This window comes from Lepidochelys kempii, chromosome 3, assembly GCF_965140285.1.
Source record: "Lepidochelys kempii isolate rLepKem1 chromosome 3, rLepKem1.hap1, whole genome shotgun sequence".
NCBI classification, from domain to species: Eukaryota; Metazoa; Chordata; order Testudines; family Cheloniidae; genus Lepidochelys; species Lepidochelys kempii.
In genome coordinates this window covers 127,147,219-127,159,631 of record NC_136382.1, presented here as the reverse complement: position 1 = coordinate 127,159,631, position 12,413 = coordinate 127,147,219, and the positions used below count along the sequence as shown (strand labels likewise).

Here is a 12,413-nt window from a genome sequence, read left to right as displayed (position 1 = left end):
ATTGTTCGAAAGATTTTATATGTAATCTACATTAGGAGATATTTATCTTTCAAAGTGTTATTTTTGAGTTGTCTTTTTTTACATTAACTTGGTTCAAACCACATGTGAGAGTGCTGAATGCATCTAATATTTCAGAAATAATCAAGCAAAACTGCAATACAGATACCAACAGTATCATATCTCTCTGTAAATCCCCTAGCAAAGTGCTGAGTGCATCACTGGCTTGATGGTTTACATCACATCATAAAAGCTCAGACAAGCCTGACTTTCCAACTGCCCCATGTCCTGTTTTATATATATAAAGTCTTTTAAGGCGATGATTTACTAGTAAATATTAGTTTCAACTGTAAACATCTGGAATATTTTTTTAACTTTCTATTCTTGCTATCAATAAAGAATTACTGGATACCATTTTTAGATACTGTTAGGGTGGTCACTCTTTAAAACTTTCTGTTTTGCCTTAGATTACCTGATAATATAACCATAATATTAGCAATGTTCCCTTTACTTCTCTATGTTCCTCATACAAATATCTAGAGCAAATTGCAAATACTGAGTTAGTGTTATTAACCACTTATTAATCACAACTGACAAGTTTTTAAGTGCAACTTCTGCACACCAGGAAGTGTTGTGATGCTGAGAACTAGAGGATCTAATCTAAATAGCCAAAAATTGGTCTTTCTCAGTCCCGTTGAAACCAGTGGAATTATTTGTGCAGTAAAGTATGATTCAATGTAAGAATGGCAGAATCGATCCCTTAAAGGCAGCCATTAAATGCCGGAAAAACATACACAGTTCATGAAACCCGTACATGAAAATGTATGTTTGTATTGATGGTGTGGTTAAAGTAGTATGAAGGATTTGGGAGAGTAGTTCTACCTCCTACCAAGAAGTCATAGGTAATTTTCTTCCTTTTGTAGTGCAAAGGACCAAATACATACTTGATGTAATTCTGTTGTAACTCTTCATTGTCTTCATTGAATGTACTGGAGTTACATCACAAATGAATTTGGATGAACAATCTGCAGTGCTGCGGTTGGGTGACATGATGCAAATATTGTACCACAATAAACACACAATACAATGTGATGACATCCTAAATTTGTGAATGTCTCCTGTTTTATGAAGATATTTTGATCTCTGGAGCTGTGAGGAACTTTCATAACAAAACCTGCAACCAGATGAAACTCAAATGGTGTTTCAGATTTTCTTAGCAACCAGAACGTCTGGCCAAGTTTGCTGAAAAGCATAAAATCTAGGTTACATTTCATGAAAACCTGACCTAAGTATGGAGCAAATCTGACCAAAATCATGAAAACTTCGAATAGTTCCACATGAGTTTGGCACCAGGCCAAATTTGGTAGTTTTGGCTGAGTTTCATTCTGCATTCAGGCTTGTTTGAACCTAAAGCTCAAAGTGAAGCCTAGAAGACATGGATCAGAACTAAAAAACAGATACAGAAATTGCTAAGTGTCACAGACAGAATCATTTTAGTATTGATTTGAGATATACAGTAATGTCACTATCCAGTGGGAAGGATTTTTTGTGTTTAAGATTGTTGTGGACTTCAGCTGTCGGTTGTAATCCCAGCTCTACTGCAAACATCCTGTGTGACCTTGGGCATGTCACTCTACTGTCCCTGTCTTAGTTTCCCCATGTGTAAAATAGAGATTTGTATTCTCCCCTGACTCAGGGCCTGATCCAATGAAGGGCAATAGGCATTGGTTCAGGCTGTCAATGATTAAATTCATTGTTTGTGTTTTAAGATCTTAAAATGGAAATTACTAGAGAAGTGCAAATTGTTGTTGTTATTATTATTATTATTACTAATTGTGAAATATAGAATGTGAAGAGCCTCAGTTTTACACAGACACTTTCTAACCTTACATTGAAAAAATAATTATGCATAAGTAGAATATAGAGAAGTTCCATCTTAGGGTTTTGTGATACCATTAGCGTCCTCAGTGGAATTATAACCTAGTATATCTTGCTTGTCTGTTCTTCCTCTTCTATTGTTATAATTTCAAACCATTGAATTGGAAGAAAGATTATTTTTTTCCATGCCTGAATCATATTAACAATGTCTGATTTCCTTTTTTTTTCCCCCTCCCCCTGAAAACAAAAGTAGTGTAGATCAGGTTTGTGCATCTCATAAGCAGTAGCTGAAATAATTGTGATTGTCACAATAGAGCTTTCTGTTAATGATAGAGTAGAGTAAAAAGAAACTGTAAAAAGAATAAAACATAAAGAGACAAGACAGGAAGAATGATCGAAGACGAGGTATGTTTCCACAATTACTGGTGAAGTTTACTAAATGCCAGTCGTTTCAGTCAGGATAATTAGTCGTGGATACAGTGGCTGCTTCACTAATCTTAAATTGATTCATTGCAATAATGAGCATGTTTTCCCCTCCAATTAGTAGCTCATTTTCCTTTTTTCCCTCCAGTGTAATTTTTGGTTCATCAATATGGAGTTCTGTATATTTTATACATTGTAAGGGGACAAATTACTCTGTGTGCATACATGCATCCATCCAAACACTCTCTCCCCATTTTGTCCTTGGGCAAGTATAAGCTGCAAGTGTAAGTGACAGAAGTGTAAGCTTGCCTAAGGACAAAAATGTAGCACTCAGTGGAGTTTGTAGCCTGCTAAATACAAAGAAAATGGAGCGGGAACGCTGAACATGACTTATCCCCTCAGTGGAGGTATTAGTGGTCATGCAACAGGGACAGGAGCATAGTCGAATCAAATGTGTGGAGCCTGATGCAGGGAATCTCATCTCCTGCATTGCAAACAAAAATTTCTCTCTAATCTCATCTGTCTAGACCCTCCTTGCGATAGGGTCTGAGTGTCTCCCAAAAGATTGCAACGTTCTTTTTCTCTGTCTCCCACTCTCCATACAGTATATAGTGCTTTGATGTGTGTGTTCATTTTTATTAATGAATCCATGAGAATAAGGGTCCTATTGTCAGAAAGCCCACTGCATGTTTTTAGGCCCCTTTCACTCCTGGCAATACAGCTAGCCTGATTACAAATTAGCTTCAGTCCATTGCTGTGAACTACTCAAGGAGGATGGGGATGTAGAATGCATGGTTCAGAAGTTAATGCTGCAAAAAGCAGCATTCTTTTCCAGTGGGAAATAAACTATTTATAGTATGGATGATTCACGGGAGAATTCAATGGATGCTTTGCAGCTCTGCTCTGTGCCTAGCTGGCAATTCCCTGGAATTACTACAGAACTGCAATCTTACATTGTTATCAGAAGCCTTCCCCTGGGTTTGGGAGTGAAGAAGAGTCATCACTGTGTGCCCTTCTACACTTCCAGGGTCAAAACTGTGTGATTACCACATGTTTGCTCCCGTTGCCCCTTTCTGACCTGACTGGCTAGTCAAAGTTCAGGGCTCTGTGGATGTTCCAGGTGGGAGGAGAAATTGGTAAGAGCCAGGTATTTGTTTGATGCAATCTTGTTTATTTACAAGGAAAGTATAAAGTCCTGTGTCTCTGAATGCAGAAGGAATCAAGACAAAAGAAGCAGTTCCTTAGCTTACCAGCCCCCCAAGCCTCTTTAGCCAACACCAGTGCCAAAAGCTCTTTCTATGGCTTTTTCCAGGGTCACACTATGCTCACTATGCATCCGATGAAGTGAGCTGTAGCTCACGAAAGCTTATGCTCAAATAAATGGGTTAGTCTCTAAGGTGCCACATGTCCTCCTGTTCTTTTTGCGGATACAGACTAACACGGCTGCTACTCTGAAACCTGTCACTATGCTCACAGGCTCTTGTTTGCCTTTTTCTTTTTCCTTTCCTCTGCCTCTCTCTCTGTTCTGATCCGTGACCTCAGTAGCTGTGTGTTCTTTCACACTCCCAGGAACACCTACCCAAAACAAATCTCAACAAACCCACGCCTGGGCAGGTTTACGCCTGCCTTTTGTCTTAGGTGAGGCTTATGTTTGCAGTGATGGTAACTGAAGGGTGAGTTTACACCTATCAGCCTGGGAAGGGGGGGTTAGCCCACCCCATAACAAGGTTTCACACCCAGCTCCTGAGACTGGCCTCTAAACCCCCTGGGTCAGGGGAGCCTAAAACTGTATCTTCCTCAGTGTAACCCTCTTGTTGAGGGAAGATTATCACTAGTCCATATTTAAACATGCCTGTTACATGGCAAGTGCGTAAAAATCATGCTTCCTCAGGAAGGTGGGAGGTGATCGAAAAGAAGAAGCTTTACTTATTGAACAATAATAGTGACTCAGCTGTCAGCCTTTGATGTTGAATTATACTTGATAATAGTCTGTTCCCAGCCTACAAACGGATTACAGATGATCATCTGTTTAATTATGTTTCAGTGCAAAGACAACATTTTCTGAAAGTGTAGGCTAATGTATCAGTTTTGCTTCTATTATGTTTTCTTTTAATTATATGTATTATGATGATCTGAATGTCTGAGAGGACGGGAATATAAAGAGAGACAATGTGATTGACTACTAGCTTTCCATATTTAATCTTTTTGTTGATTAAAGGAGTGCTGACCACAGTAGGGCGACAAAATTAATATCCTTAAAAGTTACTGAATCACAATATTGTCTCAACATTCTTTCTTGTTTCCACAAAAACTATCGGTGATTTTTTTGCTGGCTGCCTTAATGTTTCATGTCAGAATGCTTCTGTGAAAACAGCAAATGTTGGCCTGGAGCAAATATATGAAAACATGAGGTTATAACTCCAAGATTGCATTTTTAACATTTGTTACCAAAAAAAACCTGCTTATAATAGTGGGGAAAGTGAAAATGTCTCCCCATTATCAAAATCACACTACAGATCAGTAGAATCTCTAGTTTTTCCACACAAATATTTTTGAATAGTGAAATATATCACAATCACATAACGAGAAATCACTTCACATCACTGAAAGAGAGCTGCTTTCAATGCTGAAAAAATATATTCAGCAGTGCACAGAAACACTACAGAATAGTTCAGGGCAAAAAGTAAAGAATTGTATCAGATCCAATTGGTATGGTAAGGAAATTTAGGTGGGTAAAATGCAATTACCCATGCTGGAATTTGACCAGTTGACTAGGGTTAAAATCCCTACTGTTCTGAAAAGTGCAGTAGAATCTTTTTATGGACCACAAGCAGTCAGGAGATAAGAGTTAGGTTTTCTTCAAAACATAAATCAGCAATTAGATTAAATACTCCATACTACTGTTTTCATATGGTAAAAATAATTTATAAAGTGAATACCTAAATAAATCCCTTGTGCAGCATGCTCCTTCAAGAGCGCAGCATTTATTTACTGAGTCTGGGACAGATAATTCATTTGCATTTGTAGATATCCACAGTCTCACTACCATGGTTTTACTATGTTCCCTACACCAGTGAGGTTGGTCTGCCATCACCTTTCAATCTGTTATGGGTGCTGAGTTAAACTTAACTCAGAAAATAAAAATGTATTTACTTCTACTATTAAAAATGAAATACATCAAAATAAATAATATTCATGGGCTAATTTAAGCTGATATAAGCATGGAAATTCAACATAATTATTCACGGCGTGACCGGATCATGGCCTCTGGAGTTAAATTTCACTGGAAGGGACCTAGGGAGATGAGAACTGTGTAATCCTCCCTTGTGGCTGTATTACCTTTTCAGCAGATTTCCCATTGGATGTTGGAGGTGGAAAGGGGACAACACTCCCTCCCTCCAACATCTCATTTCTTAGCCACCCCCTCATGCTTCTCCATTCACTGAATCCTGGATGTATAAGAGTGCTCCAAATGATCCAAGGCAAGGCAGTGCCATGCAGTTGGTTCAGTCTTCTGCATGCAGATCTAAGAGGTATGACCTCATTCTTTTCTTAACCTGTCACATTGTGCCTATTGGTTCACAGGCCTACCTAATAGGTGGCTGACACTTAAAGTCTATGTGATAAAATTAACTTCTCTTCTGAGATTGCTACAATACTGAGCCATCCCGGGGAGTCGTGAACAGAATGGCAGCCTTAAATCTAACTTGCATTATTTGTTTGTTTTTTGTTTGACCCTTGATGATGATAATACACTGTAAAAATGTGTGTAGCCCACTCTCAGAGAAACCTCTGGTCTTCAAGAGTGTAAGAGTCCACTTATTTCTCCCTTTTAAGACTCTGTAGATCACTTTGCAACCAAAGAGCCTTGGGTTCTCTGTGCACCTTTCTCTCCTTTCCTTCAAGAGCAGTGAAAGCTCTGTGATTTTTGTTGCTGAAAGCAGACACCCTGCAGTCAACTCCCTTCCTTCAAACACTGGGTCTCAGATCATGTGTCTGGGCAGTCCCAACCAAACATTCAAATCATGCAATTGGCTGCCTTGGCATGTCAGTCAGGCTGATTATCCAGCCTGCACAGGCTATTCATGTCTCATGCATATAGGTATGTAGACCTTTGGGCTTCTGGGGATCTTTCTCTTCTCTGGAGTCTCTAAGAAGGAGGCGGGCTACATGTATATTTAATTTGTATATATTTCCTCTCTTCCACCATTTTTTATTCTTTATTGTTAAATGTACTACGTATCTTTATAATCCTTCTATGTTTTTTGCCTTTTCCCTTCCAGCATCCTCCTAGATGAAGAGGGTCACATTAAGATTACAGGTGTGTAAAGAACAGCATTTGATCATTGAAACTTAATCTCTATAAGCTTGCCAATGTACTGCATTGGTTTCCATGCATCAAGCTGTGACCTTGGGTCAGTAGCTGGAAGGATGCTGGGTGGGAGGGATAGCTCAGTGGTTTGAGCATTGGCTTGCTAAACCCAGGGTTGTGAATTCAATCCTTGAGGGGGCCATTTAGGGTTCTGGGGCAAAAATTGGAGATTGGTCCTGTTTTGAGCAGGGGGTTGGACTAGATGACCTTCTGAGGTCCCTTCCAACCCTGATATCCTATGATTCTAAGGAAGTTGGTAGAGAAAACCTAGAGGCTGCAGGAAGTGGGATTGATGATTCAGTAGCTGACATTATTCCCTCTGGTCATTGCTGAGCGATTGGCCTGGTGTAGTGTAAGGGCCCTGTGCATGCAGGAAGTACCATTTTTCAGATAAAATTGGGCTCCTGACTGTGGCTTCCAGCTCCAGACTTCTAACCCAAGAGTCCTTGCAACCACACACCCTTCTGGCATGGCTTCTAGCTTCAGATTAGACTGCAACCAAAAGATGCCTAGAATGGACATCCCTGTATTGCCTTGGAGCTGAGGTGTGGGCATCACTGCATGCTTGTCCACTTGTGATGATTAGAAATTCCATGGTACTTTTTGTAAGAATTGGGTGTTAACTCCAATGTCCTGTGCAAATTCCAGCTGGTGTACAAGTATTCTGCTTATCCAAATTACCTCTGCCATCTCAGGGACGTATCTTCAGAAGTGTGTGGAAAAATGCATGTGTCCAACTTCAGGGTACAAAACCCTACATGCAAGCAGGGAATTTTGTTCGCATATAGCCGCATGCAAATGCAGCTTCCAACTTCTGAGTATGTTTTGTTTTATGTGCACATAAACTGCACATTACGTGAATGTGCACTTCTGTAAATATTCAATTTTCAGTTGGATTCGGTATGCTGTATCTCTGTGGTAAACTGTTGAGTTTCATCTGAATGAAAAATGCTGTTTAAATGTGAGATAATGTTTATAATCGTAAACCAAGATCTGACAAGAGTTCTGTCTATTTACAAAATGTGCCTAGATTTTGGCCTGAGCAAGGAGGCCATTGACCATGACAAGAGAGCCTATTCATTCTGTGGGACAATAGAGTACATGGCCCCAGAAGTGGTCAACCGGCGAGGACACACTCAGAGTGCAGATTGGTGGTCCTTTGGTGTGCTAATGGTAAGGGTGAATTATGTTTGTTTTTTCATTCTTTTGGCAGCTGTTTGGATATTTCAGGCTAAGAAGGCTCACTTTCAGCAATTAATGGACTGGTAGTAAGGAGGACATAAGTGGGTGATGATTGCTTTGATCGTTCACATGGCATCAGCAGTAGGAAAATAATTACTTCTGACATTATATGAGATGACATATGGCCACTAATTTCTCACTCCCTCATTCCAATTCTCTCATAAGCTGGCTGTTATAATTGATTGCCATGAGTCATGATAACCTTATTCCAAAGAGAGAGGCCGAACAAGTTTAGAAAAATACAATCACCCCAGGAATAAGCAGGATCACTGTTTTGTTATTTGAGTTCTTGGTTCTTGAATGGAAGCAATTCCCCATGTGGCATCTGTCTGTAGGATGTCGCTGATCTCTTAGAGAAACCCGGGGAGGTTCTCCACCTCTGCAGCATTTAATATAAAGTGAAACCTCTTTGGGAAAGTCTGAGGAGAGATTCAGATTCACATGCTTTTGTGTTCAATGGCTAACAATATTTTCAGAGGCTGTTTCTTCATAAAGCCCTGAGATTAAGCTCCCAGTATGAGCAGATTTTGTTAAATTCACCTTCAGAGAACCAAAACTCCCCTAGCCAATACTGACTGACATTTAACGACACACATTATTTATTATTTTTTAATCATAGACAATCTGATCCGTTTAATATGAGACTCAAATTCCATAGTCCCTCCCTTGAAGAGTCGCAGCTTGCTTAGATTGTAAACTCCATGGGGCAGGGACCATCTTTTTGTTCTATGTTTATACAACACCCAGCACAATGGGGTCCTGATCCATGAGTAGGGTTCTTAGGTGACACAGTAGTATAAATAATAATAAGCAAGACAGGTACAGGTGTGAAATAGGCCAAATTCACCAAGAAACCCAGAGGTGGACATAACTAGGAGTTGTATTTTAGCTAGTATTATTTACTCTTTACAGTATTAATTTGGTTGCATCAGCCCCTATTTGAAGGAGGTGGGGAGTAGGAAATGAATATAACAGTGGTGGTTAAATTCTATTTTCTGCACCTTTAGGAATACTTCCTTAGAACCAGTGGTCATGTCAGCGATGTTTCTCATGACCATGGCTCTAGTGAGGACTAGAGGGTAGGCAAAGCAGGGGGACAGCTTCTTCTGTCCTGTCCACCTCCCCTGAGTATGTGCTATTGTCTTTGCCCTTGACTTCCTCCTGAAACCTTGTCAAACATCTGTGTTTTGTTTTTATATATAAAGAACTCATTTTTAGAGGGCATCTTGGCTGTTTCATTTCACCTCAGTAGTTCATGAGTAGCTGTGCTTCCCCTTCAGTTGTCTTCTTGACATCAGTAAAACTCACCATTGTGCAAGGAACCATATATCCTGGCCCAACTCTAGCACCACCTGACAGTGGATTTTCTGCATGGTTTTTGCTAGTGGTCACTGGGATTCTCTTCAGATCCTTAATTTTCTACCTCCTAAAAAGGCAAACAGAATTTTGAAACAGTTGTCATCTTCTTCACTCTTGCTCTCCTGTCACTTGTCTATGACCATGTTTGTATCTTTGCTTTGTGTGCTGAGTGTTTGCTGAAGGGCAAAGTATGTGGAACAGGGCATTTTAGGGCAAAGTATGTGGAACAGATTTTTAAAATAATTGCTCCTCACAGAGAAGAAGCCATTATAAATAGATCCCAGCTACTTTTATAGTATCGGGTACTTTTTGACCTGGTCATGTCCTTTCAGAGAGCCCAGTCATTTATTAATTAAGGCATGTCTGTGCCACCTACCCTGGTGTATGATACCATTGTGTGGTATAAATTGGCACAGAGGAGGGGCACTGGTTCACCCCAACTTCATTGACATCCATTTCTTAAAATTCATTGCTCTGGTTTAATTGTGTGAGGATCACTTTTTCTCTCCATTACTGCTTAACTTTTAATAGTGATGGTCTTTATGCAAATTGGTTTTGGACCAATTTAAATAGGATCAACTATAAAAAGCTACCTTTAAAGACATCTGCAGTTGACTCCAACTTATTTGAGCTACTGCAATTTTTGTAATTTAAGATCATGTTCTTGTTCCTTTCCAGAATCATTCATTTTGTCATACAAAAAAATCTCAGACCCATTGCATAGAAGCACCAAGAACATTCTTGGACTGCTTTTTCCTTCTGCTTCTACTTAGGTTTCTTCCCACCAACAAAACAGTGGAATCTGTTTATAGTCAATTTGGATATAATGAAGTGGTGTCAAAAACCCCAAATTGGGTTGGTGCCTTTCTATGGACTTTTACGCTCTTTACACTGAAGTTTCACTTTCGTATAAGTAGGTCATTGTGGTGTTACAACAGAGCTGTGCCCACAGAAGGATGTTCTGAGGGATTGCCACCTCCTCCTCTGCTCTTCTTTGGGGTGAAGCAGATAGGAGCAGAAAGGAAGCTGACACTACCCCTTGTGATGAGGGATAAGGAAAAATCACTAGCTACCACTGCTTCACACTTGGTGTGAAGCTATGGTCCTCCAGAGATCACCCTTTGCCCACAGAGACCCGTGTCTCTACAGCGGGGGTGAAGCAGAGTGGATCTTTCCACAGAATGACCCTCTTCTCACAGAGTGAAACTCAGCTCATAGTGAAGTTGTTTTGTGGTGATGGACAATTTTTATTTTAACCTACCAGAGCAGCTCCACTATATGTGAATCAGTTACACAGAACTGTCTGTGTCACCACATCATTGTACTGCTATTTCTTGCACTTTGTTTCAATGTTTTTATTATTATTGCATCAATAGTTTACTAGCCACTTTACAAACGAATATGAAGACAACGTCACTTTTTATTAATTTGTGTCTCCTTTGCATCATCATTATAGTGCTCAGTATTCTTAATCTTAATCTTTTTTCTCCATTTCATTCTCTCCTACTCCCCTCCTCAGTGACTTAATATATTGGAAAAGATAATGGAATACAGATAGAGATAGTAAAATCGTCTTAACTGTAAGCTGGTCCTTAAGCCTTTGAGTGCTGTCAGAGACACCTCAGAGAAAAAAAAGCTTTAATCACTTTAACCTTTTTTCCTTTTAATAATTAACTGATTGAAGCAGTAAAAAGGGATTTCTATATGCAAAAAGTATGGGAGGATATCTGCTGCTAGCATTTTCCTCTTTTTGTATCTCCTTATGCAGTATTTTCCTTGAACTGTGACTAACATACTCTGGTGGAGAAGCTGTTCTTAAGATAAACTAAAGATCAGAAAGAATTAAGTGATATCCAGATATTGGTTAGAATTTACCGCAAAGCAATTTGCAATATGTTGTCAAATTCACATGAAAAATAGACTAGTTGGAGGCATATATGTACCTTGATGGAAAATGTATGTAAGTGTATTATTCATATCCAAAATCTTGATCAATAGGGTAAGAAATATGTTCCTTGCAGTAAGTTCTAAATTATAGTGATAAAATGGTATTTACCCCAGCAATGAGACCAGTCACCAAATAGTGATACTCCCTTGTCTCCTTTTATACCATTTGCTTCAATTCATAATATAGAGCAACAGCATAAAGAGAAAAAGAATGATAAGCCATTTTAAGGGCTTGTTCTCTTGAGCCACAATGCAAGATCCAAGCACATAAAATGTAGATCAAAGGATCAAAATGGATTGGGTAAAAAGAGATCAAAGACTTGGCCCAAAAATAGGGATCTCTGAGATGGGTCAGTGGTTGCCAAGGGAATATTGTAATTTTCTATCTAAACAAGCTGTTCGAGCTCTAGTGTGTTGTTCCCACTTTATATAGTACTGTAAATGGATATGGGCTTGTCTCGAGCAAAGCAGATCTTACAATGTTGAGGGATTAATCTTCTGAGGTGCTGAGCATGCTCAGCAACCACTGACATCAATAGGAGGTGAGGGTACTCAGCACCTCCCAGGAACTGGCCCTAAATTATCAAAGCAAATAAGCCCTGGGACAACAGTGCAAGTAAGGGAGAGCAATGGGATCGGTGACGGTGAAAAATGGGAGGAAGGAATGCTGGAAGCGGTGGGATATAAAGGAGCAGAGAGAGAGTGGTCTGTTGAGGAGCACAACAGCCCATGACAAGTGTAGGTAGGGGCAGCAAGACTGAAGGTGCAAAGTTTTTTGTTAAAAACTAATGAAATTCTGTCAGTGGGCATTAGCAGTGCCACCCTGTTAACACGGAAACAAACGTTGTTTTTGGATCAATACCAATAGAAAGGCTTGTGCTCTGAGTTCAGGCTGGAGGCTAGTGTAATTCATGAGTTCTGATCTTGTTCTGGGTCCTTGGACATGTAAGAAGAAAGGTCTCTTCTTCAGATTTCACAGGTGTAAAATGGAGAACAGGGACAGATTCTCCAGTCTGCCTTACATGGCACAAACAGAACTTAGAGCATCCAGAGATTGTCTCATGTAAGAGGAGGCAGGGGGCCTGGTAGCGAGGGGGTGAGAAGATGAGACATGAGGGACCTTATGCCCATGGCAGATGTTAATTTACACCAGGACCAGTTGTCTGAGACTGGAGACCAGCTCCCCATCAGTCTC

The 12,413-nt window shown here is 39.8% G+C and overlaps 1 protein-coding gene across 7 annotated transcripts in view; it reads left to right on the top strand.

Moving 5' to 3' along the window:
- RPS6KA2 (ribosomal protein S6 kinase A2) overlaps nucleotides 1–12,413 on the top strand; it is a 476,226-nt gene that overhangs the window by 359,712 nt on the left and 104,101 nt on the right. For all 7 annotated transcript variants that reach the window (XR_012158128.1, XM_073337900.1, XM_073337901.2 and 4 more), the window contains 2 exons: nucleotides 6,582–6,619; nucleotides 7,701–7,843. Coding sequence is in view for 6 of the 7 variants with exons in the window: in XM_073337900.1 (XP_073194001.1) it covers nucleotides 6,582–6,619; nucleotides 7,701–7,843 (181 nt within the window). In the remaining variant the exon portion in view is untranslated. The remainder of the gene's footprint in view (nucleotides 1–6,581; nucleotides 6,620–7,700; nucleotides 7,844–12,413) is intronic.